The sequence below is a fragment of the Taudactylus pleione genome, unplaced genomic scaffold (genome assembly GCF_031769625.1).
Source record: "Taudactylus pleione unplaced genomic scaffold, aTauple2 ptg000535l, whole genome shotgun sequence".
Classification (NCBI taxonomy): Eukaryota; Metazoa; Chordata; class Amphibia; order Anura; family Myobatrachidae; genus Taudactylus; species Taudactylus pleione.
The window spans coordinates 4,345,828-4,372,686 of NW_028284937.1; the positions used below are offsets into that span (position 1 = coordinate 4,345,828).

General features: G+C 44.2%; 2 protein-coding genes across 2 annotated transcripts in view; both read left to right on the plus strand.

Annotated features, from left to right (window-relative positions):
* Positions 1–5,526: 5,526 nt before the first annotated feature.
* On the plus strand, positions 5,527–24,333 carry LOC148501059 (uroplakin-2-like). Its single transcript, XM_088450984.1, has 5 exons — positions 5,527–5,680; positions 10,576–10,734; positions 14,820–14,985; positions 22,911–22,987; positions 23,878–24,333. Exons 1-5 carry the CDS (start codon positions 5,596–5,598, stop codon positions 24,015–24,017), a joined length of 627 nt encoding a protein of 208 aa, XP_088307110.1. The 5' UTR covers positions 5,527–5,595; the 3' UTR covers positions 24,018–24,333.
* A 1,227-nt stretch (positions 24,334–25,560) lies between these two features.
* The window catches only part of GFY (golgi associated olfactory signaling regulator), a 43,895-nt gene continuing 42,596 nt past the window's right edge, over positions 25,561–26,859 (plus strand). Inside the window, exon 1 of the mRNA XM_088450983.1 lies at positions 25,561–25,646. The gene's annotated coding sequence lies outside the window, so the exon portion shown is untranslated. The remainder of the gene's footprint in view (positions 25,647–26,859) is intronic.

The window sequence follows — 26,859 nt, forward strand, 5'->3', positions numbered from 1 at the left end:
CCACCGTTAACTTCCAAATCACAAAAAATGGTCTGCGCCTTTGTATATAATAAAAATAACGTGCCCACTAATATAGTTAAACCATGAGTGTACACCATACCAATAAAGGTAAATTCATAAGCAATGTTGTGATAGGCAGTACTGGTAGACAGATGACAGGACAGTAAAATACGTGAAAATCCTTTATTAAGAGTCACGGTGCTCCAACGATTGATCATATGTACATAAATTACTTAAAAATGCACGTAGGTGGCTGCAGATGGCTGTGTGAGGCTGCACTGTGGAGGGAACAGGGACTTAAATGAGGGCTCTATGGTGGTGGGGGTGGGTGTCCAGAGCCGAGAGGTGGGTGTCCCTCATCTTTGGTGGATCAAATCCAAAGTGGCAGTGTCCAAAGTTTATGTGAGGCCTGTCCAATTCTTCATCTGTCTTCTTGTCGACTTGTTCCTTGGACCGTATTCTAGTGAGCATGGACTAGGCATTCACTGGCGTGGTCCCCGCAGTGACACTCTCTTCTGGGTGCTCGAGACTTCCGGTGCCACAGTATTGCGAACCCCCTGAGGAAGGCCAGGAAGGTCGATACGCGTAGGAGTACACTCCTTGTATGACATCACCAACACTCCAAGTGGTTTCCATCAAGTCTCCCCAAGGGTACCCGATAGAGTCGAACGTGCAGAACACCTTCGGGATCCGCTTCCTCCGGACCGCTGGATCTTGCCACCACCTCTTGGGTCTGGACACTCACCTCCACCACCATGGACCCCCTCATTTATGTTCCTGTTCCCTCCACAATGCGGCCCCACACTTAACCCTCTGCAGCCACCTATTTATGTACATGTGATCAATCTTTGGAGCATCGTGACTATTAATAAAGGATTTTCACATATTATACTGTCCTGCCATCTATCTACCAGTACTGCCTATCACGTTATTGCTTATCAATTTACTTTTATTTGTATGGTGTACACTCATGGTTTATCTATATTAGTGGGCACATTATTTTTACTATATACTATACAAAGGCGCAGACCATTTGTTGTGATTTGTGAATCTTCAGTTATTGCAGCCTGGCCAAAGGAGCAACTATCATGACCATCGGTCATAATGGGTGCATGGTCGCAGCGCTGGTATCACAGATGCAGCAAGGAGGTGACTGTTCCCTACAGACACCTCCTGCTGCATTTGCATGTGATATGGATGGAACTGCACAGCCGCTTGTGTGTGGCTCTACAATGCCATCCATCTCTGAATCAGGCCCTTATAATTTAAGTTCCAGGGGACAGGGGTCATTATGTGGAAAACATTGCATAATATATGCATAATAAGCTTACACTATATAAATAAAGATTAATATACACTAGTTTGTAGGAATCTATGACCTGCAAACTCTCTTTGTTCTAGGGAATAGGATTGCTACCTAGCAACAGCTGGTGGGTTAGGTGCAAACCTCCCGACAAGCACAGAGAAGGTACATTGAAAGAAATGTTTCACTTACCTTCTCCACAGCCGGGGGGGCGGGGCTCGGGAGACCCGTGAATCACAGATGATAGGCGCCGATGAGCGTGCGCACGCATACCGGTCACGTGTGCGCCTGCTGGGCACGTGCTCAGTATAAAAGGCTGAGCCACACCCCCCCTGCTAGATTTTATGGAAGCTTACAGATGGCAATCCCGACTAGAACGAGAGGTTGGGAAGGGTGAACTCACCCTAGTTCCTGTAGCCTAAAAGCAAAGGAGATGTTGATGCAGAAACAAATACGTTTACTAGAAACCAGCAAACTGCAGTATAAGGTAATCAGGAAAGCTGTGACCACCCACCGCTTGAGCGAGCGGGCTGGAGACCTTCGTGATTATCGCGACCATCGGGCTTGCGATGAGACCCTGGGGTAGGGTCTAGCTGCCGCAAGCCCGAGTGGACTTCCTGCTCTAATAGAGCAGGAATTCCATTACTGACAACAGTAGTGTAGTCAGTAACCCCTCCCAACAAACGCCAGGCGTTCCTAAGGGAACGCCTGCATTTGTTCAGCCACCCCCCTTCCCGCCCACAAAACAGGGCAAGCTGTCACTCACCATCGACAGCTGCCCCGTTTTGTAGCGAGCCCCATAGCAACTGAACTTCATTCGCTCTGCAGGGCTCGCGCTCACCAGACGCGGCGCATGAGCAGTGCATTACCATCGGGCTGCTTGCGAGTGCACATCGCTTGCAAGCGGCTCTGAATCGGCCCCTTAGTATCTTGGAAATCTAGGGCTAAGTTGGGCTCGGAAAGGGAGCCCGAGGGCGAATCCTGGGCAGCCCGCCAAGCCATAATCTCATCAATTATGGCTTGATATCTGGATCTTGTTCTGGGTCTAAGAGATGCATTTATCAAGGCCATAGATGAAGCCAAGAGGTTAGTAGAGGTCAAAAAACGAGTAATATCGCTATCCACATGCAAAGGGGAAGATCCTATAGGAGGTCTGGGGTTCCCTGGAAGCAGTCTCTGGACATGCCTAGGGAAGTTTGGGACCTTTGTGGAGAGGGGTGATCAAGGGGAACCAAGCTCTGGAGAGCCAGGCGGGATATACTAGAATGAGTTGTGATATCGTGTCCACTTGAGTCCAGATTCTGGATACAAAGGTTGGAACCTGAGTGTTTGACAGAGTTGCAAACAGGTCCACTTGTGGTTGACCAAAGGTCTTCACAATTGCATAATGGTGGGTTTCGTTCTGATCTAAATGAATAGTAACACACGTGACCATTTGAGTGAGTACAAATGAACACACTTTATTTACAAGTAACAAACAAACAATTAACATACAAAGTATACAGTATACTCAACTTTTGTCTATGTATTCAAATTACACCAGTAGTTCATCATCTTCAACATAAGATGTACTTCATCTTCATCTGGGGAGCCCTTGTTTCAACAACGCCCAGGTAGTTCAATATACATTGCAGCCACCCTACTGCAGTCTCAGGTCCATGCACGGGCCGAAGAGCCTTTGTCTATGTCTTGATTTATATTCCATAGTATGGGTGTTGGTTTCCGGATATTAAGCCCATATTAGTTACAAACTGGGTACCAAGCACTGATTGGTACAACACAGCATGGACCATTCTTACCTCTTGCACATGCTCTGCAAACACTAACATATACTACCAGACAAAGAAATACAGTAATGACGTGTCCTAATGTCTGGAGATAAACTCTCAAAGCCCCTTTGTGTAGAATAACCCTTAGCATCTCTACACAGCTTACAATGGTCACCCTATTGGAATGTGGCTAACTGTCTACTGATAACACATATAAGCTATGAATGGCTCATTATACATCTAATAATAATGACAGGTACAAATTGGCCCCTCAATTTATGTCTTATCTGACAGGTCTGTACATAGACTGCATGAATACAATCTCTGTTCAAACCTCAATGGGGCCCAGCACAGGTTGTGTGTTACAACATATATGCCTATGTAGAAATTAATTATTTAATCCACTGGTTACAACAATGTTGAGAAAATCCTCCGGTTTCAGAGTTCCATGATCCAGTGTGTGTTTTTTCCTGGATAAGGAATCGGCTAACTTGTTTAGTTCTTCTGGAATATATATTGCGCATAGGAGTATGTATCACTCCAACGCCCAGTTCCAGATGTCTATTACCTCTTGGCAGAGAATGAGGGATTGAGTGCCTCCAATTCTGTTGAGATAAGAAACCTCGGTCCTGTTGTCCAGGCAGAGCTGGACCGATATCTCCCGGGAATTCGTTGGGACTAGTGCGGAAAGAGCTAACCTGGCAGCCCTCAATCAGTCAGAGATTGATATGAGCTGTCGACTTTTGAGCAGACCACCTTCCCCTTATTGCTGTGTTTTGTATATGCTCCCCAGCCCGAAAGAGACACGTATGATGTGATGACTATGTCCGGTGGAGGATGAAGCAGAAGTCTGGGAAAGAGTAGGGGAAGGGATGTCCAGCTGAGGATCTCTCTGCAAACTATGGGATCTAGGAGGATTTTTTCCGTCCAATCCCGACCCTATTGAAGGAGAGCCGAGAGAAGGTTCTGAGAGTGTCTGCATACCAGGGGAGCATGGAGAAAATCTGGATCTAAGACTCTCATTTTGCCAATAACTTTTGCTAAATTCCTCATTGAGAATTGGTGTTCGAGGGTTTGAGATACAAAGTCTTGAATATCCCTCCACTGGTCCGGGGGAACTGCTGTTGATAAAGAAAGGGTATCTATAAAGAAGCCCAGAAATAGTATTGACTGTGAAGGGGTTAATACTGACCTAGTGTACAGTTCAATTTCCCATATTCTGTATATTAGATGCACTTCCAAGAATCCATTTCTAAACCTACCTGCATTACACACCTTGAAATTGAAATTTGCAGTGAGGAGCAGCTAAATAAAAACAAATGCAAGAAAATATAAATTTTAACTATGTTGAGAAAATAATTTATAATGTGGGCTATAATACAGCAAGATAATAGATGTTTCAAGGTAGTGGCAGAGGGATGCTGTGAATGACAGATTTCCAAGCTAGATTCCAAATTTCCCTATAGATTGCATACCTCCTAACATGACCCATTCCAGGAGGGACAAAATGCTCTGTTCCTGGATTTCCTTCTTAATTTATGATTGCTGTCACATATGTTGGTACACCTTTCTTATCAATTAACTAGTTCAACACAGGTGATGGCAATCATAAATTAAGAAAGAAATCCAGGAGCAGAGCATTTTATCCCTCCTGGAATGGGTCATGTTCAGAGGTATGGATTGTAAGCTTGCGAGCAGTGTCCTCTTACTCCTTTCTCTCTCTCTGTTATTACCCAGTCTCCTCTTATTACTGTTTTGTTCCCAATTTTAAAGTGCAACGGATATTGCACACACTATATAATAATACATATTCTTCCTAGCTCTCAATCAAGATTCCTCCCATGTTACACAGAGATTATTACACACCTTGCATGCAACAACTCAGAGGTTAATTACCCCCATGTGGCAGAAGAAAGCATTCCCCATTCACTACAATGTGCCAGCACAGGTGTGATAGGGCTGTACGAACACTGCTGCTTTTCTAGCTGAAATGTGCTACATATAAAGCTCCCAGCTGACCCCATTCACAATTCACCTTCTCAGCAGCAAACTGTCTCTGAAATGTATTTTCCAATTGCTTAAACATGAAAACTAGCATTATTTTAATACCCCTCCTACCCATACATGTAATAATCTCAAATAAGACTCCAGTCCTCCGCATTTGTAATAGATATTTTAGGCTTGCATTTATTTGAATGCAACTGTAATGCCACTGACGCAGGTGTGCTGGGAGTTTATCTTTAAAAATTGTTTTAAAAAAAATTCTACTGCAAGAGACCAAAATGTGTCTGACTTTTTGGGTCCTATTACAGAAGCCATTTTGTAGTTTTCTGCATAGGCCATCATTTGTGTTCACCTTTAGGCAAGTACACTGTTATACATGTAGAACTGGAGACACATTGTTTTATTTGTAGGTCTTCCTTCTAACCATGGGTTTCCAATTAGTAATTTAACAATTTCATTGCCTTAAATACATGCATTGTCCTTAGTAATTTTACTTAGCTGTGCTGTTATTCTGAGCAAATGAAGCTGTTACTTTGGATAAGTTTAATTCATATTTTATTTGCTACAAGATGTAATGGTCAGCTCCAGCCTTCATATCTGGCTAGTAAGTGGTTCTTGTATGATTACCCTTTAATATGTCTGTTTTTCATTGTAGAAGGATCTATAGCAAGGAAATACTCTGGACTCACAAGAATTGCAGATACTACACTTTTTTTTTTTATGTTTTAGGGGTATATTTACTAAGCAACGGAATTTTAAAAGGGCAATATTTAATTTAATGCAAAACAAGCCTTTACTATTATTGCCCTTTTAAATATAGCAGCCAAAGTCTGCAAAAGCTGTGGGGTTTTATACGTGTTGTTTTCTGATATACTGTATGCTTGCAGGAGTGCAGCAGACATACTGGTTTTCCCACCGGGTCCATCAGTTTGTGGTTAGCAGTTTCATTTCTATGTTATGTTTTGTCAAAAGTGTACTACTGAACTATCCCAAACAGACCCAGGTCAGGTCATTTGGGTTTGGAAATGCTTGAGAGATCTGAAAATGGTGCATACTGGTGAAAAAATTTTGTACAATATGTTGTGTGTGTGTCAGCTGGTTATTTGTGCCTACAATGTGTTTTTCATTTTCTGTGGAACCTGGAAAATCTCCACTAAAAAGCATCCCCGTTACATTATGCTGCTACCTTTTATGAGGGGTATTCAATATGAAACGTTAACCTCGCCAGCGAGGTTTTCGCCGCACATCCGAGGTTTTGCCAGTGAAAAAGTATCGCGCGCGTTCCCGCTTATCCCCGTATTCAATTTGAAATCGTCGAAAACTGGACCCGGCGATACTTGAATCGGCGAAAAAAAACTGGAATTTTCTGGAAATAATTGTAGGAGCCCCCTAAAGATGTCCAGACCTCGGGGATCACTATGGGTACCCCCGTTTTTGCCTGCAGAAGAAAGTCGGGGTTTTTAAATAGCCGCGCAGGTGTTTTTTTTTTCCCGACATTGAAGAAGTGATGCAGAAGAGCACTTAGGTGTTTTTTTTTCGTTTTTTTTAAGTGGTCCCATCAAATTTGGGGTACATGAAAATGGGTACTAGCATATTTTATATGTCCCTAAAGGTCATTTTAAAAAATTCTTCAAAAATGCACCTGCCGCTACTTTGCGCAATGAATAAAACACCTGCCGCATACTTGGGGACCCCACCAGAAATAATTTTGTTAGTTTGGCAATATTTTACCTAATTATTTTTTTTTATTTCTTTTTTTTTTTTTTAATGGTGTCCCGAGTTTTTTTTTTTGGGGACTTTTTTTTTTTTAAACATTTCCTTTTAAGGGGACAGTCCCAAAACTACAGGCTATTTTGTATAAGCATACACCCCCCAAACCCCCTATTCTGCATTTTTTTCACTTGCTATAGTGATTTGAAAAATTATCCCTGTTTTTTTAAAAATGACCCTTGACCCCATTTAAGGAAAAAAATGGGAATTTTCGGGAAATATGCCTGGGACCCCCCTAAAGATGTCCAGACATGGGGGATCACTATGGGTAGCCCCTTTTTTGCCTGCAAAAGAAAGTCAGGTTTTTAAATAGCTTTGCCAGGTGTTTTTTCCTGCCGCTGCTATAAGAAACCCCGACTTCCTTCAGTAGTTAAAAATGGGGGTACCCATAGTGATCCCCCATGTGTAGACATCATTAGGGGGGGTCCCTAGAATATTTCCCGTAAATTCCCATTTTTGTTAACCTGTAAAAATTTTGAAAAAAAAATGACATAAGGCCCCCCCCCCCCCCCCCAATATCCAAACCAGCCCCAGGCTTGCCAGCCAGTGGTGGTTTCTAAAAATACGGGGAACAAAAATGTGTAGGGTTCCACCGTATTTTAGAAACCAACACTAGGCTGCAGGGACTAGTGCTGGTTTTAAATATAGGGGGCAAAAACGATGTGGGGTACTCCCTATATTTAAGACCAGCACCAGACCCAACCGACTGGGGTGTAATGCCACAGCCTGGAGACCCAATCACCGAGGCTCCAGGTCCAAAGCATTACACCCCAAGTCGGTCAGCGCAAGATGGTGATCTCGGGGGAGTTGGGGACCCCGCAAAAAAGGGTCCCCCCTCTCCCAAGCACCACAGGCTTACGCTGAAGCCTGGGGCTCATCCCCATACCCCTGGAGCGGTGGGTATGGGGGTAATAGGGGGGCCAAATAATGTAACACTATTGTACTTTACAGTGGAACTACAAGTGCCAGCATGCCTGCCATTTTGCACTTGTGGAACTACAAGTGCCAGCAGACATGCGACACCTGTAATTTCACTGTAAAATAAATAGTTAAAAAAAGACAAAACACACACACCGTGCCCAGTATAAGTTTATTACATACACCTACCCATTCACACATACCTATACCAGAAGTTTCTGTCCCCTTCTCCAGTAGATCCTTACAACTTGGCCATGCAAGGAAGATTTCATACTCCCTGACATCCAGCGCTGGTCTCCGTAGTAATCCATGGGATTTAAAAAAAAAAAAAACTAAAAAAAAAAGTTACCCGATCCACACAACACAGCTATCTGTATGTGTGTTGTCACACATACAGATAGCTCCCGAATGGACGCAGCCGGCACTTCATGGGGCATTGCAGTCCAGAGAGCCAATCAGCGGCAGCGCTGACTGTAGAGCGCCTGCTGATTGGCTCCAGCAACTGACAGTTCCCACGTGGGCGGTTCACACACGTGGAACTGAGTTGCCGGAGCCAATCAGGTAACTAGTGTTTTTTTTTTTTTTTTTTAAATCCCATGGATTACTACGGAGACCGGCGCTGGATATAGGTGAGTATGAAATCTTCCTTGCAGGGCCAAGTTGTAAGGATCTACTGGAGAAGGGGATAGAAACTTCTGGTATAGGTAAGTATGTGTGAATGGGTAGGTGTATGTAATAAACTTATACTGGGCACGGTGTGTGTGTTTTGTCTTTTTTTAACTATTTATTTTACAGTGAAATTACAGGTGCCGCATGTCTGCTGGCACTTGTAGTTCCACAAGTGCAAAATGGCAGGCATGCTGGCACTTGTAGTTCCACTGTAAAGTACAATAGTGTTACATTATTTGGCCCCCCTATTACCCCCATACCCACCGCTCCAGGGGTAAGGGGATGAGCCCCAGGCTTCAGCATAAGCCTGTGGTGCTTGGGAGAGGGGGGACCCTTTTTTGGGGGGTCCCCAACTCCCCCGAGATCACCGACTTGGGGTGCAATGCTTTGGACCTGGAGCCCCGGTGATTGGGTCTCCGGGCTGTGGCATTACACCCCAGTCGGTTGGGTCTGGCGCTGGTCTTAAATATAGGGGGTACCCCACGTCATTTTTGCCCTTTATATTTAAAACCAGCACTAGTCCCTGCAGCCTGGTTTCTAAAATACGGTGGAACCCTACACATTTTGTTCCCCGTATTTTTAGAAACCACCACTGGCTGGCAAGCCTGGGGCTGGTTTGGCTTTTGGGTGTGGGGACCTTATGTCATTTTTTTTTTTTGTAAATTTTTACAAATTTTTTTACAGGATAACAAAAACGGGAATTTTTGGAAAATATTCTAGGGACCGCCCTAAAGATGTCTACACATGGGGGATCACTATGGGTACCCCCATTTTTAACTCCTGAAGGAAGTCGTGGTTTCTAATAGCCGCGGCAAGTGCATAAATGCGACTTTGAAGAAAGTGGTGCAGAAGAGCATTTAGATTTTTTGGGGTGGGAAAAATAACTATGCCCAGCAAATTTGGGATACTTGAAAATGGGGGTCAGCATATTTTAAAGTTGCTAAAGAGACTTGAAAAAATCGGGAAGAACCCACCTACCGCAAGGAGCTGCAATGAAAAAAAACCACCTGGGGCATACTTGGGGACCCACCCAGAGTCAAGTTCGCTATTTTTTTACTTTGTTCCCCAACAGTTTTTGTTTTGGCACCCAAAATTCAAAGTGCTTTTTTTGGGGTGTCCTGATTTTTTTTTTTTTTTTTTTTTGACAGATTGTTTCAAGGGGTCATTCTGAAGGGTGCAGGCTATTTTTTTTTAAGCCTGCACCCCTAAACCCCAATTCTGCACTTTTTTTCGCCACCTATTCAGTGGTGAAAAGTTATCCCTGTTTTTTTTTTTACTTTTCAAACCTGCGAAAAGTCTTTGAAATTGAATACAGTGTAAAACTAAAACCTGCGATAATGACGTCATAGGTGGGATATTAACGCAAAAACTGAGTTTTCGCTCCCATATTGAATACCCCTATATATCTCATGTCAGGGCTGCTCTTACCTGATTGGCTGGCAGTGTTTTGGTTATGCTCCATACCGCTTAGCATTATTACTGGGGGAGTGGGTCTGATGTTTGTGGAGCATATTATTACAAGGGGGGGTCTGGAGCATATTATTATGTCATGTGGGGATGGTATCTGGAGCATATTATTGTTGGTTTTTCTTAATAATAAACCTTTCAAAATTGCACATAAGACACTTTTTTTTTTTCTTCTTCTTCTTGCTTCCCAGACACTCCGAAGCTGGCCATACACTAGTACAACCAGCATAAGATGATATTTCTCATTCGATCGATCTGCAGTTTAGGAGGGAAGGTCGTTGAAGGACACACACTTCTTCAAAATTTAACTGACGCCGGTCGGACGCGCGATGCATCGTATGCACAAATACACGACCCGATCTACATATGATTACGATGGATAATGTGGGCTGCACATCTGATCATACAATACAATTTAAGAGTGGCAAGAGCGTGCATCGGATTTTACCTAAATACTACAGAATTTCGACACAATTCATTGCAAGACGTGTCTAAAATCGGGCAATCGGCTCAAAATTGTGCTAGTGTATGGCCAGCATTAGACCTTGAATGTTCGGCCCGGTTGGAATTTTGAGTTTGACTTGGCCATTGTAGAGTTACTCTTTCCCAGCTGTCTTTAACATGTTTCTGTATTTTTGCTCAATTTTCTTACACTTTAATTTGGTTTCTCCTCAGACTACAAAATTGACATATATTCTGAGAACACAATTCTGTCTACAGTCATCTGGCTGCAACCGGCTTACTGCCTGTATGAGAAGTGGCTGTTACAGGCTTTAGATCCATCAGTGGCTGCGAGGAAGACTACTCTAATAGAGATTCAAACCAAGATTGCAGGTAAAAACAGTAGATTTAATTTTTTTGCCTTTATATATTGCAGTTGTCTTAAACACCTGCAAACATCTATTTAATACTGGCACCCCATCAAACTTGTTAATATAGAATGTGGCATAATTGCCTATTTTTGAAAAAGCATGTCAGGGAGATTGTGAAAGTAACACCTATGAGTGTGGCAATAAAGTGGGCGTGTACTGTTACATCTGAGAGGCGTGTCATAAAATTGATGTACATACAAATGTAAATGAGCCCCAAAGCAGTTAGTAAGTTCTACATGATGATGAAAACACACTGATACTGTTCAGAAAATACATGTAGCCATAGGGATCATTGTGCCTTATAACCAGTGCAGGAAAATTATACTAATAATCCCATTAGAAAGTATAGGTGTTTTTTTTTTTCGTTTTTTTTTTTTTAACAGCTACATAATGGGGGTAAGGTGCAATCAGGGAGATTGCTACTGTTTCAGGGAGTCTCCCTGACCATGAGGGAGAGTTGGCAAGTATGGAATGTGGTATTCTAGTTCCTCTGTAATCCTTCCAGTACGTTGACTTTTCTTATCTCCTGTTAGATGTTCCCATGTCAAGCTACAGATGAGTCCACATACATCTATCCTCCATGCGCTACAAGTCACGCTACACATAACGCGGGAGCTCTGTGTGACTCAGTAGCGCTGAGTTTTTGTCGTGCAACTTTTTGCCTTCAAATGCGTCTTATTCGCACATCTATGTGAATAGTTGGCACAAGCAGCTTCTGCTGATTAAAATCATATGCAGCCTGTGGCGTAACTAGGGCAGGGCCGCCAGGGTACTGGTCCGTCCTAGTTAGCCAGTGTAGTGCTGACCGCAGTGAGTGCGGTCAGCACTAAACATTTACACAGGACCGGCGCTAGACTTCCCTGCGCCTGGCGCCGTCCTGTGGTGCACAGCCGAGCCCCTCCCCCTGAGCGCTTACCCAATAGCGCCAGGCGGAAGGTGGGAGTCGGGCTCAGGCTGGTGCATTTTGTACACACACATCGCCACCAGTGCGGCGGCGATGTGTGTGTTAATCAGCAGCCAATGAGAGTCAGACAGAATCTCATTGGCTGCTGCGCCCACTGCAAGGGCTGGAGCTCACTCATGAGTTCCGGCTCCTGCAGTGGGTAATGGGAGAGACGTCATGACGTCTCTCCCATAATGCAGAGCGCGCCAGCCCGGGAGGACTGACTGGCGACGGCGGGAGCAGTGGCCGGAGCGTGGGTTCAGGTAATTTTTCATTTTTTTTTTTTTACTTCTATGTGTCTGCACTGCATCGAAGGGGAGGGGCACTACGGGGGGGACCTCTACTGGTGGGGGGACTACTACTGGGGGCACTGCATCGGGGGGACCTCTTCTGGGGACTACTACTGGGGGGGACCTTCTGGGGGGGCTACTACTGGGGGCACTACAGGGGGGAGGGACCACTACTGGGGGGGGACCTCTATTGGGGACTACTACTGGGGTGGCTACTACTGGCGGCACTGCATTGGGAGGGGGGACTTCTACTGGGGAGGGGCTTACTACTAGGGGCACAAGGGGTGCTGCACTGGGGGACCACTACTGGGGGCACTAAATAGGGGGGACCACTACTGGGGGCACTGTATAAAGGGCACTTCATAAGGGGGACCGCTACTAGGGGCACTGCATAGGGAGGGACCACTACATGGGGCACTGCATAAGGGGGACCACTATTGGGTGCACTACTAGGGGCCTGCATAAGAGGGACCACAACTGGGGACATTGTATACTGGGGGTACTGTATAAGGGACACTACTGAGCTTAAGGTGCATATGGAAAGGTATGTTCCGAGTGACGAGAAAGGGGTGTGTCATGTCGACACACCACATTTTTAAGTGACCATGCCCTTTTTTTTGTCGCGAGCACATGTGGGGGGGGGGGGGCGCTCCATTTTTTTAATTTGTCCTGGGCTCCAAATACCCTAGTTATGCCCACGGCCGGATTAAGGACTGTGGGGGGCCCCCATTGATAAAAGAGGTATATGTGTCGGTGATATATTATACAAAGCAATGTCTAATGTATTGGCTATAATGGGAGATGTTTCAGAGCTATAACAGCACTTTTTTCAAGGCTGCCATATACAACAATTTACAGCAAAATAGACAAACACATACGATGTGTTTGTCTATTTTGCTGTAAATTGTTGTATATGGCAGCCTTGAAAAAAGTGCTGTTATAGCTCTGAAACATCTCCCATTATAGCGATGTGTTTGTCTATTTTGCTGTAAATTGTTGTATATGGCAGCCTTGAAAAAAGCGCTGTTATAGCTCTGAAACATCTCCCATTATAGCCAATACATTAGACATTGTTTACTACTACTACTTTGGAGTGCCGTAGTTTTTCTTCATACATATACAGACACACATTATATAGACAACACATATATACATTAGTGCTGCTTACTTTAGTGGCAGCAGGCCTAAGCGGAGCCAAATGCAGGGGGCGGGGCTTAATCGCAGGCCGTGGCTCGGTTAAGATTAAAAAAAAAAAAATCCTGCTGATTGTGCTGGGGACAGAGTGGGGTACCCCCCCCTATGTGTGGGGGCCCCGGGACGACCGCCCCTGTCGCCCTCCCTATAATCCGGCCCTGGTTACACCACTGTATGCAGCATGCCTATGTTCTGTGAGCAAGTGCATCTGCATACGAAGCGCTGCGTTAGTGTTATAGCTGCTGACACTGTAACGTAGCATTTCGCATGCAAATACACCCGCAGTCGCTCACAGAACACAGGTATGCTGCATATCATTTTAATCAGAAGCTGCTTGTGCCAACTATTCGCATCGATGTGCAAATAAGACTCATTTGAAAGCAAAAAGTTGCACGAAAAGGTGCTCAGCGTTACTGAGTCACGCCTCGGCATGGCGCGACTAGAAGGCTGTTAAGCACGCAAGGAGGCCAGATGTATGAGGACACATCTGTATAGCTACATTTGTGTTTTCTTAAATTAAGTTGAACAGCAGTTTCCTGTTCCTGGAGTCAAACTAAATACCCCTGGGTAGCTGGTCATTGGATCAGGGGATCAGCTGAGTGACCACAGGACTACCATTGGGAGAGACTAGTCACGTGATATAGACTAACATGGCCGCGCCCATGCACGGCACCCCGGGAACCAGGACGCACGCCCTAACAGACCCCGGGGAGAATACTCAGTCAACACTCCCAGCGACTGAACACCTAAGCCCAAGGATGCCAGCGCGGATGTGAGTAGTGGCCGATCCCAGGCCGCATCCTGACAGCTGGCTGTCGGGATGCCTCCTGTCAGAATACCGACAATGGCATCCTGATGGTTTGTATCCCGATAGGGGTCGGGTAAGTATATTTACCCACCCCCTGACCCCTAACTCTCCCTTCTTGTTGCCTAAACCTCCCCCACTCCCACCCCTGTGAGGCTAACGCTAAGGGCGCCCCGAACTTACCTTGTTCGGGCTGGCCTCCTTCAGCATTACAGCATTGTGATTAAGATAGGCATCAGGATTTTGACGCCTATCTTAAGTCCCTTGTAGGGATTTCCCTGTCGGTATTGAGCCTGGCGGCATCGCGGCTGCCTGTCTCCTAACTACATCCCATATAGTATATGGTGTCAGATATTTCCTTGTGATGCCTTCACAGTTCTTAAATGATGTTAGAAAGTGGCCTCTGTGACCTGATGAGTATCCTAGCATGTCATCCATAGTCCCCAGAGCCCAGGTTACAGGACAGGTGGGTACCACCAAAAACAAATAGCAAGTCCCTAAATTAAATTTATATGTGAATACAAAATGTGTTAATTGATATTTGAGCCATAAGTACTGTTAACATTAGGTCATACTGCTAATTTGGACCACCCAGTTCTTTCAACACATGAAAATATCTTTTTCTACCCTGCCTAGGTTTGTGTGTATGTATCTGGGTATTTTGTTGATAATTACCACTAGTGTTGTACAGTATGTAATCGTGAACATAAATACATGTAATTGACTTCATCATTTTTTATTACTGGACTCTGACAAGATGATACGGAAACATTGCATATACTGAGAAATAAAAATCCAATATTTGTTTCCTTCAGGGTACAATGATACCTACGCTGTCCCTGACAAGTTAAATGTGCCACAGTGTAGGTCTGTGTTTGGGGAACCTCCGCTTACAGAGGACTATGTCTATCAGGTGGGACCAAGCATCCAAAATCTGAACAAAAGTCAAGTTCTAAAAATCCTCCCAGGGACTACTTATACGTAAGTAGTGTGATTTCCCAAACAATGTGAAGGCATTATCTGTATATGCGCATTGGAAGAAGGCGAAAATATGTTTACAACACACATGCCCAGAGCTGGGCACTCACGGGTCCTCAGACACTAGCTTAATTGCCACCAGACAGGAAGCAGATTCATGTCAGGCAACTAATCACGTGACGCGATGGCTACTATCCATCACATCACATCACAACCATTTGATGTCATGCGCAGAAGCAGTCAGAGCTCTGGGTGTCCGCAGCTGAGAGAACAGTAAGCTGCATAATCCCAGCAAAAAAAAATAACTTTCATCATATTGGGAACATTGATGGTTGGTAACTATTGGCTTCTGATGTCCATCACTACTCTGTGTGCCATTGTATGGCTTTGTAATGAGATGGTGAATAAATTGCCCAGATCTGCAGCATCTGAAATGTTGTGTAATATTGGTAGTGCACGCAGTACTCTATACACTGCAGCAAGCACCTGGAGCTGCTGCGCTGGTGAGGCAATTGTATTTGACCTTCCCTGCTACTCACCAAGCACTCAAGCTCAGCTGACTCATTCCCCAACCTTCCCCTTGGAGTCGATCTCAGCCCCCTCCATTCTGCCTCTGGACTGTTGCACCATAAGGAGAGAGGGCAGCTGCGCACTGTACAATCGGTTGTGATCTTCATTCCTGCCTTGAGTGACCACACCTATTGACGTCCCTGCTGATCCTGTATACAAGATTATACTGCATTTAACCTAGCTTGCTGGCAATCCACTGATGCTCCTCTCACCCTGCATATGCTGACCCACGCCTCCCGTGGATGTCCAGGCCTGTGCCTGAAGCTTATCTTTGTAACTCCCAAGACACGAACCACAGCCTTCCAATGTTTGATCCCTTCACCTTCCGAATCCCATTTACGCATAAAGGGGTTATGCATCCACCTACATCCCCTCCCCACTGATCGGTTACACTCCCAGATTAGTGACCGTAATCGGGAGGCGGCAATATGTAGAGGGCCATGGAGGCAGCCCCGGCCCCATAGCAGCGGTGCACCCACTGTAGTTATGCCCCTGCTCACACACCTCTATTGGTGGTGTAAATGGTAAATGCCAGGTTTTGACAACCTGGCCCTTGATGTAAAGTCGGATGTGTTGCTCCCTATTATACACCAGTATTTAACAAATCCAGTGGTCAGGAAACCCTAAGCTCTTTTTCCAGATATTTGAGTACAGGTGTATTAGTTACTGACCTGACACATTTAATAGATCCACAGCTGCTACTAATTATAATGCTTGTTATTCTGGGGCAGTATACCTCTAAATCCCCCCCATTAATTATCTGAATCACTGTGAGTTGCAATGGCATATACAATTTCCAAAAAGCAGCTGTTTCTGCGATCTCTACCACTACTGGCTCCACAGCTAATTGCTAGCCACAGAATTTTACACTCCTTAGACATGACACTTTCAGCGCACTGCCAGAGGGGGCGCAGGGACAGAGGGATCTGTATGGATGGGATGCAGTCAGGAAGCCGACTGTCGACATGCCGACCGCCGGCTTCCCGACTGTCAAATCCCAGCAGGGTACCAATGGAAGGCGTCGAAATCCCGACGCCTGTCATTAGACCTACGCTGGGAGCCTGACACCCGGCATACCGAAGAAGGTAAGCAGGGCGCGGACAGCCATTTAGGTTTCAGGGCTCCTGGGGAGACTTGGGGTTAGTACCAGGCACCGATAATGACGCATGTACCACGACTCCTTCTACCTCTGCCGAAACACCAGTACCACTATATGCCCTGAGGTTTTTTCAGGCCTCAGCGTGGCTTACCAGTGGCTTTTGCTGAGGTACGGACTGCAGTCTGATCATGGAGATGTCAGGTAAGTGATTCCTCACGAGGAGGTGGCTGCGGGTGAAGGCCTCGTGTAACGTGTCCTCACTGAGGCTGCCGGGACCATATCATCTGTCGCCGTGGATGGGTGGTAAGATGCACTAGTAAACGTCTTACTACTGTGAGGTCAGCGTACCCAGCCGTCAAAATCGCAGCCTAGGGGAGATGGGCGCTCAACCCCCCCGCCCCCTCCCCAGACGCAAACTTCCGGGCACACATTCCCGCATCTGGTTTACTATATCTGACCACCTCGTGTATGAGACGCTCGCAGTTAGTGTGTGTGTCGTGTGTGTGTGTGTGTGTGTGTGTGTGTACTGCTGAAGCTGTTGGTCTCTGAGGTTTATGTCTTTCTCTATGAATAACTCTCCCTTGGGTCTGGTATATAGCACTCTACATCCTACCATTACCCCTTCGGGGCTGGCTAGTTGATTCAGAGTCCATTTGCAATAGCAATTGTGCGTATTTATGCATTGTATGTGACTGTAATGCTAGCTGCTGTATTTATACTGCCTGTTTTTTTTCAAATTGTCAGTTATATCTATCACTGTGTTTCTCCTCATCCCTCTGAAGAGGTATGTGTGGTGTGTGTTTGATAGTGGTCACATTGCATTTATACTATACACCTTATGTGATACCCCAAAGTGTGTTTGAGCATCTATTGATGAGTCATTTCTCACCGTTCTAGTCGTAGTCTGTTTCTTCTAGTTTTCCAGACACAGCAGGTGGTCCCGAAACACAATAAATTACACAATAAATAAAAGTGTTTACTTTACTAAGTTGGAACTCTTCAACAACTCTGGGTCTCCTTAAGCACGCAGTTAGCAACAAAACTTAAATATATAGCACAATATAATATATTTATGCCATACTTGTATCACATCACCAATTCTCAGGAATTACTACTTCCAGTTACTAAGTTGATAACCATACATTCTCTTGCTGTGCTAATAGTTAACATACTGTATAAGATATAGGCAATGTACCCACACAAAATAATAACTCTATCAAAAGAATGTCCCCTGGCTAGTTTTAAACGTTGGTGCACATATATGGTAAATCTACTACCCGGGTTATGTGGACTCCTTTTGTAATTATGTTCTGGTGAGTATGGGTGACATTAGGGATTGTCCTCCTGTGATAGTCTGGTAATGCAGATTTCATTGTACACAAAAAGTGAGGGCTGCCGCTGACTGTGTTGTTCTGTATAGGTATAACCCTCTCCTGAGGTACAGTTGGAGCTCAGCACTATCTATCTCAGCAGTACTCACCGATTCCTTATTTTCAGCTCCGCACCACATTCAGGCTGCCAGTCTATGGAAGCCAGGACTCTTATTAGTGAACCGCCATTGCTGAGAACATGTCCTGTTTTGCAGGCCTGTCTGAGCAGGATGTTATACAAGATGGATTGTGTAGTAACTGTTGTAAACCGCTACCTGGGCTATCCGGTACACCAGCACTAAAGCCACCCTGGGTGGCCATTTTGCCTCAGGTTTTGTCATACCTAGTAGACAAGGCTACAGAAGTACAGGCTCCGGCTGCTGCTGCGATATTGGCTCATGCTAAGGGGTGTTCACAGCATGTGCATCATTCTATGTATATGCCCCCCATGAATTCCTGTTGGGTTAATCCTACTGCTCACTCCAGTTAGAGTATGACGCCGGCTATAGCCTCTCAGCAGGCAGATAGACATGTAGTGGTAAAGCAGGGGTATAAGAGAGGTTCTCGTCAGTCGTTGCCTCAAGAGTCTGACTCAGCCTCCGCAGCAGACTCTGATACTCAGAGTTCTGGGTCTTATTCAGTGGAAGAAGACCATCAGTCCCTTGTGGATGTCCCTCTCTGGTGAGAGTGGTTAGAGCTGTCCTCAATATAGAGGAAGAGGAGGTTTCACTGACATCTAAGACTCCAGTCTTTAGACGTCAGACGGTGGCTAAGGATTATTTCCCTCAGTCGGAGCAATTGACTAATCTCATGTCTGAGGCAATGGGTACTCCTAGTAAGCATTTCCATGCTACAATGAATATAACCTCTCGATACGCATTTGCACTTGGGTGAACTTCCCATTTGTTACACTCACCAACGGTAGATGCTCATGTTACAAGATTGATCAGGAGCTCTACATTTCCCATTCCTGCAGCATCCTCTTTGAAAGAGGTTACAATTATTTGAAATCCATGTTTTCATTATCTGGAGCTATTACCAGACCAGCTATGGCTGTAACCTAGGTAGCCAAAGCTATGGAAGATTGGACAAAATCTCTGGAATATACTATGCCTGATTGCAACCAGAGAAAAGTCTCTTCTCAGTCAGATGCGAGAAGTGGCTACATATATGGGGGAAGCGGTGATTGACGCAGGTATCTTGGCTTCAAAAGGTCTCGGCAAACTCTGTTGCAGTCCGAAGATCCCTTTGGGTAAAGACCTGGAAGGCGGATGCAGGGTCCAAAAAGGCCCTCGAATCCTTGCCTTTTGCGGGCAAGGGCACTATTTGGACCAGAGCTGAATCACATACTGACTTCTTTGGCAACATGTAGTCTGCTGAATTGCCGTCCATGACTACCTCTAAATTTAGGCAGTCGTCATCTGTCCTGTCACCCACAGGATAGGGCAAAGAAACAGTCTTACTCCAGACAGTCATTCCCACAGGAAGCCGCAGCCCAAGAAATCTTGGTCATCTAGACGTCCTGCTTCCAGGCAAGACAGTAAACCTACTGTTTGATGGGGCGGGGTACATAGGGAGGAGGACCAGTGCATGCTGGGAGCTCCAAAGCTGTAGCTGTTTGGTGCATTTTTTCGCTCAAACTACAAATCCCCAAGGTAGTTCCTGTGGGACCCTATGGACCTCTAAGAAAGTTAACAAAGGTATGTTATACTATATATATATATATATATATATATATATATATATATATATATATATTTTTTTTTTATATGGTACCAACCTCAAGCACCATGAAACCTGACGAATCGGCATGTACGAGGGCTGATTGAAAAGTAATGAGACTGAGATATAGATATAGATATAATAAATAATAATTATATTATATATATTTTTTTTTTTAATTCTGGATCCAATTACTTTTTCAAAGTGGCATCCTTCACATTCAATAAACTTTTTGCAGCGTTTCAACAACTATTCAAAGACGTGCAGTAGACTGTTTTGTGACATCACTTTTTAGTGTTGCAGCTAGTACATTTTTAAATTCATCTGAGAACTTCTTTCCGCGCAGTTTTTTTTTTTTTTTTTTCAGGGTTGCGAATGCCAAGAAATCAGAGCACTAAAGGGGTCATTCAGACCTGCTCGCGAGCAAAGGACGCTCGCAAGCGGGTCGATGTTGCCCCACTGCGCATGCGCACGATGGAGGGAGCTCCGTCGTGCGCATGCGCAAGACCTGGACTGCGACAGCCAAGCTGTCGCTCTGGGTCTCGCACCAAAGGGGGCGTGCTGTCGATGTTGATTGGTGGGCGTGCCGGGGGCGTGACTGCCAGACGGAGGCGTTCCCATGGGAACGCCTACAGTCTGAGTACGGCCCCACTGACATCAGTAATGATGTCAGTGGGAGTGATTTTGGCTCTGATAGTGCCAAAATCACTCCTGGGCTTGCGGAAGCAAGACCCTACCACAGGGTCTCGTCGCAAGCCCGATGGTCAAAGACCATCGCGACCATCTTTTTGGCCGCTCGCATAAGTTGTGGGTGGTCACCCACAGCTATGCGAGCGGCCAGGAGGCTGCTCCAAATTTAGCTGGGACGGCCCTGATTCAGAGCGAGCACTCTGGTCAGAGCGTTCAGCTCTGAATCAGGCCCTAAGTTCCGGCTATGTGGAGGGTGTTCCAGTGCAGTCACCATTAATTGTCTGTCTACGGAGACCCCAGTGTTGTAGGATCAAAGAACAGCAAAAGCATGACTTTCCATGTCAAAGGAATCGCACAGAATTTTTGGAGTGCAGGCAAATTTGCGTGTTTCCATCACAATCAATATCAGGATATAGAGTATCCTCTCCGACATTCAAACTGTGTTCTTGTACGATTTAACTCGTCGTCGCATCTGCTCTTCTGTGAGATTTCTGGGTACCCACCTGGCACACGCGATGCATTTTCAGTTCCTTTGTCACAATATGCTCATTCGAATGTGAAGCCGAAAGTTTGCGTAAAAGTTAACCTTCTGTCATTTTGCCACATCTCCACAGCTTTGGCAATGTTGACATCTGTAACCGCAGTGGATGGTCTCCCAGAACGTGTTTAGTCAGTCACTCGCATATTACCCTCTTTGAAGTGCTTCCACCTCCGAAATACTGCAGCACTGCTAATTGTTTCTTCGCCGTATGCTTGCCGTAACATTTCATGAGTTTTCATTTCCGCTTTTTCCAAGTTTAATACAAAATTCAATCACACATCTCTGACGTAATCTCACAGACATGTCCTCATCTGCCATGATGAAACGTACGAAGATCTTTCACTCGCTATGACCAAACAAAAGACTACGGCAGTCCTACCGCAGGTTCAGACACATCGATGTATGAGCTTCACAATAACCAGCATAGTATTGCCACATCTACCTATGGGACAGAAAAACAGAGGCAGTCTCATAACTTTTCAATCAGCCCTCGTATATAACAGAATTCAAAGGATTTATCGAAAATGATCATCTATTGGCTGATTAATAGGCTCCATTGCCATGACCTTTCTGATGGCCGACCTGTGCAGAGACCTTCATTCATCTAGATTTCTCTTGGGGTTTTTCCCTAGGTAGATTTTGTTAAAGGGACAAATGATAACATAAATGACAAAAGGTCAAAAAGTCTCTAATGGGAGTTTTCCCTCTGTGCAGGATTTACATATGTCACCCGTCAATAAAATTGTTCAAGTTGTAGGGAAGGTATGAAAAGCTTATGCTATCACGCTCTGCTTCCTGGTTCGGGTCATCGAGGGCTGACTGTGATCCGGAGGAAAGATTGGCGCTATAGTGGCTGGCTAGTATAGACTAACACAATAACAATAATGGATCATTAAAAAAAAATAAAAGCCGAAAATTAACTGTTTACGGTTGTAAAATGCTAAAATTTTTCTTAAAAAAAATTGCCTGAATAAAAGCATTTGGTCGATGACCTTTTACACTCTCCTGGAAGCCCTCTGCTTCTAAAGCTGGGTACACACATCAAGCTGGGTACACACTACACGATGTGTGTACCCAGCGATGGCACAATACATGGCGCCGTCCGTACACACTGCGTGATGTGTAGTTCCATGCTGCATTTAGCAGCATGGTGTCGTTCATTGCGTCATCCCATCTGCCGATCCATGTCGGAATGATTTATATTGTGCAATGGATTGCATAGTGTGCACCCAGCTTAATGTTTCACAGCAGAGGTGGATACAATTGCCTGCAAGGATGGAGATATATCTCTCTATCTCGCTCTAATGATTTTTTTTTTTGTGCCAAGAATTTTAAACCTGGTTTTGCCCTTTAAATTATTGGCACTTTAAAATATTGGTGGGATCCGCCGGAATCACAGCAATGCCTACATCTTGCAGACTATTGCGTTTCCCACGGGAATTTGTTCATTATACAATATACCAGTGTATTCTCTTTACTGCTAAACAAATTGCAAGCTGCATAATAGCAAAAAAGTTGTTTTTAAGTCTAGATTATCAAGTACGATCTGCTACTCTGTCCCGTTCCTCTATGGCTACTGCACCGTAAGCGTAAGCAGTTTTGTATTGGTAGTTAATTTTGTGCGATTTTTATTTTTCTTCTCTTCTCTCATTACCAGGATGAGTCTCCCCACCCTTGAAGCAATTTCACTTTTAATACAGCTAGGAAAAGTAGCAGCATTGATTTTTATGGACTTAATGTGGAATTTGATGGTTGCACAGCAAGTGAATTGATTTGTACTGACACTTTAACCCCTACATCCTGCTCATTATACTGTATATTGCATGTCTAATTAACATGCTTGTTCCATTCTACCTGTGAACTTTAAACTTTCTTAAACTGCAAATTGTCTGCTCCCTTTTTGAAAGTCGTAACCATTTTGTTGTGTTCTTTGCAGGATACGTTATGTATTGTATAATGCTGCTGGAACACAGATTGCTTACACCGACTGGTCACAACCCATAAAAACACGTGGTAAGTCCCCCTCCCCAACCCCACATAAGAAGACCTATTTGAGCACAATTGGATTTATGTGCATAAGTTGCTATACTTCAGGCAGCAAAAATGTAAAAAAAAAAAAAAAAAAGTACAAAATTTCGTATTGAGATCAATGGCAGAATTAGCGTAGCGATATTTGTATTTTTTTAAATAAGGGATGATTGCCTTGCACATGTTACTTTTTTGATTTGACTCAGCAGAAGTACCCAAAGTAGGACTGCTGTAGGCTTGTTAGTCTTTAACAATTCCAGTACATAAATTACATTATTTCACAGGTGACCCAAATGTTGAGTGACCATCAACATACAGTATGATCACTTTGGACTGATTTGGAATTTTTATTATTATAGCCTTATGATTCAATTGAACTGAAAATATGATGGGATTGCTGTGTGTGTGTGTGTGTGTGTGTGACCAATTTTACCCTTATTACTGTATCTCTCCATCCTGCCCGCTTTACTAGGATGTGGGCAGGATGCGGGAGATCTGCCTACACTTCCGGAGGTGCTGGGGGCTACCCGAAAAATCGGGAGCCTTCCGTGAGTGTAGGCAAGTATGTAACCAGATATACACTTCCTTTATGGTTTTTGTTTTATTTTTGTTTTTCAGTGATAACCAGTGCGGGGTTCCTTCACTTCTCATTTTGTAGTTTTCTCTTCCCTACATCCAGCACTCTTAACTCCCACAGATTATACCTTGTTTCTGTATTCTTTTACTGTAAGCGAGTCCATGCAGTGCCCTTTTTAACCTCTGCTTCTTAGTGTACTGTACCTGTGTGTAATGTCTTATCGCCGCTAATTGTACAGTGCTGTGTACAATTAAGAAGTGCTGGTTAATAAAATATGTAAACACTACTTCTATTCCAGATCTGCCTCCAAACCCAAGAGACATGTACGCTTCCCTGCAAGCTCGCTCAGGGGGAATGGTTGTCATCACTGTGCTGCTCAGTATCTCCATGTTTATGCTGCTGGTTGGCCTTGCAGTTACCTTTGGAACACACAAATAATGCTTTCCCAGGCACCTGATTACTTTCGCATTATTTACAGAAAATGTGTTCTCGCCATTCCTGGTGACAACTGGATTTTTCTTTGGCAAGAGGCAGCTTGTTATCCGATGACATAGCATACATGTACTAAATGTACATCTATTTCTGTGCTTACTATTTTATAGAAAATGAATAAAGTTTTCAGAAAGTTATTTTGCCCAGTTTTCTATTTCAAATAAAGTGTAATTTGCCGGTCTGAGCTGATTACCTATAAGAGGGGATGACCTTTTAGGATATTAGTGGGTAACCAGAGGCCCCATAAAACCCACAGTAGTAGGTCCTCAGTCTAAAATGACCATCTTGCATAGCGTTCTGTGAGGATTACGGTCACTGGCCCAAATGCATAGTCATGTAGGAGACTTCACTACATCGCTTAAGTAGAAAGAATTGTCAGAAATTACCATTATGCAAAAGGTACTGGTGCCGATACCTACCTTCATACTTTCAGTTCTGGATGATTATTATTTCAGCACTTCTGCTTGTCCCTGAGGCCAAAAGTTGTCAGAGCTCTACTGGTGATCCTTCTGGCTACAATTTTCCTCCCTTAGATCATCTCCCTAATAGTTATGTGGTATTTCCTTAGAACATGTACAGCAGGTAAGTTCATCGTTTTCCTAGTATTTCATATGAAGCTTTGGGCCATATTAATATACCAGATTTGTGCACTGATGCAAAAACAGAAATGAAGCCGTTATAGACTGGGACAGGGGCTGCATGGTTGCAACACTATTCACATCGTGCATCAGCACAAGCCCTCCCAAATTCCAAACCATAGGGAATTGGGTGGGGGGGGGGGGGGGACGGTCCTCAAAAATCCGGCTGGTTGGTAGGTAATAGCATAGATTCGTGGGGGGGGGGGGGGTTTATAGAAATCTTTTTATTTTATTTCATCACCCTTTGAGAAACATTGGGCCACACGCACTACTGGTAAAGTGTTTTGTACATTACTGATGCCCCATATATTGCTACAATTATCCTGATGGTAAATGCATTCCAATGTCCCTTGTACAAATTTATATGGAAAAACCCTGCATGAACATTGTTGTGATGTAATCCTAAAGCTTGAGTGTAGCTCTTCCATTCTGTCCCCACAGTTCATTTGGAAATATTTAATTATACTTCAATTCAAAGCCTACATTATCTGGTTTCTGCTACTATCGATTAAATCACTAAACAAATCAGAAAATTACTAGAAGATGTATGTTATCACCAAATAAATAAAATGCCCATGTAAGTTATTGTCCATCTAGTGACAACCATAAAAATAACTTATTTGGGAATGAAAAAAATAAATAAAAATCAACAATGGTTGGTGAAATAGCAGAAGGATCCTCTCCTCCTGTGAAGCTCTATTACACATACTGTTAAGTCTGCCTTCTGTTCTGGGCTCATGGGACATTGAATCCAGGATGTTCAGTATCCATGGCAGGTGACTGCAGGTTGGGAGTGTCTGTGTCACAATCTTTTCTGTGAGGAGCTAAGCAGAAATAACCGGTAAGAGGTTAGAGATAATAGAAGCCTAAACACTTTAAGTTCCTGCAGGTACTAGAGAACTGACAGCAATTTGCAGAATCCTGTGGCACAGCTTTGGTAAGTCTAAGGTGGCTTTCTCTTCCTAGCCATTTTCTTTTAGTAGGATTGATTGGGATGGCCTGTTATCAATGCATAATGTAACTGCAGCATCGTGAACTAATTCGTAACTGCAGCTTTTTAGAATACATTCTCAGTGAAACTAAGGTCAGGTAACTAGTCTGTATCAAACACCATTGGGGGGATTGCTTGTCACTGGATAGTAGTTTTAAAAAAGCTTATCGTGTCTTATACAGAGCTGGCTTGAGACCCTGTCAAGCCCTGAGGTAAGATCCTAATTTGCCCACCTCCCTGCTGACAGTATCCGGATGAAGGGTCGACATGGACAAAAGGTAGACTGGTTCAAATGATCGACTCAAAAAAAGATTTGCACTATTTATTTTCACCATTTTTAGGGTTAGGTACTTGGTAGAGGGTAAGGGTTAGGCTGACAGATGAGACTGTTAGGGTTGGACTACAATTTAGGTTTAGGTACCAGGGAAAGGGTTGGGATTAGGCTTAAGATAGAAAAGAAAGTTTACCATTTTTGTGTCGACCATATGTGTGTTGACCTTTTTGTCCCTATCAACCTTTTGTCTGTCTATCTTATGCTACACCTCTGCTGGCCATTGCCATGGTATTTAAGTTGATATAAAATACATATCACTATAACCTGTAATAAAGTCACATAACTGTATATTACCAGATATTTTCACTGCAACATACACCTTTAAATATGTAATACTGGTCGCAACATTCATAATTCACTGTATAACTATTGCATGTGACACTGTCCCAGTGTCACAATAATGTTGCACTGTTTAAAAATGTCATGCTCTCTTCCTTTCATCTTGTCCCAACAAATCAGACATGACAAGCAGGGTGATCGCCTTCCCCCCTCTTGTTATCCTGAGGTCCCTAGTACCAGACTGACCATAATACACAATAAGTGATTTGTGCCTCCTCATTCTCCTATTCATAGCAGCACTGGTTGACGTTAAGATCTCAGAACCTCTGTGTGGCTATCCTCAGCTCTGTTAAGATATCTATGGGTGTAAGTGACTTAGATTTTGGTAATCCTAACAATCTGGGTATTGCAAGACCTCACCCTCTTTCAGACAATTACGCACTTGAAGCCCAGCCTGTGCAGGTGCCATCCTAAGAGCCACATTTTGTCTGTGTCAACTGGCTCAGTTTTAGTTCTGTTTAAGATGCCCAGCTTATTGCTGGTGGT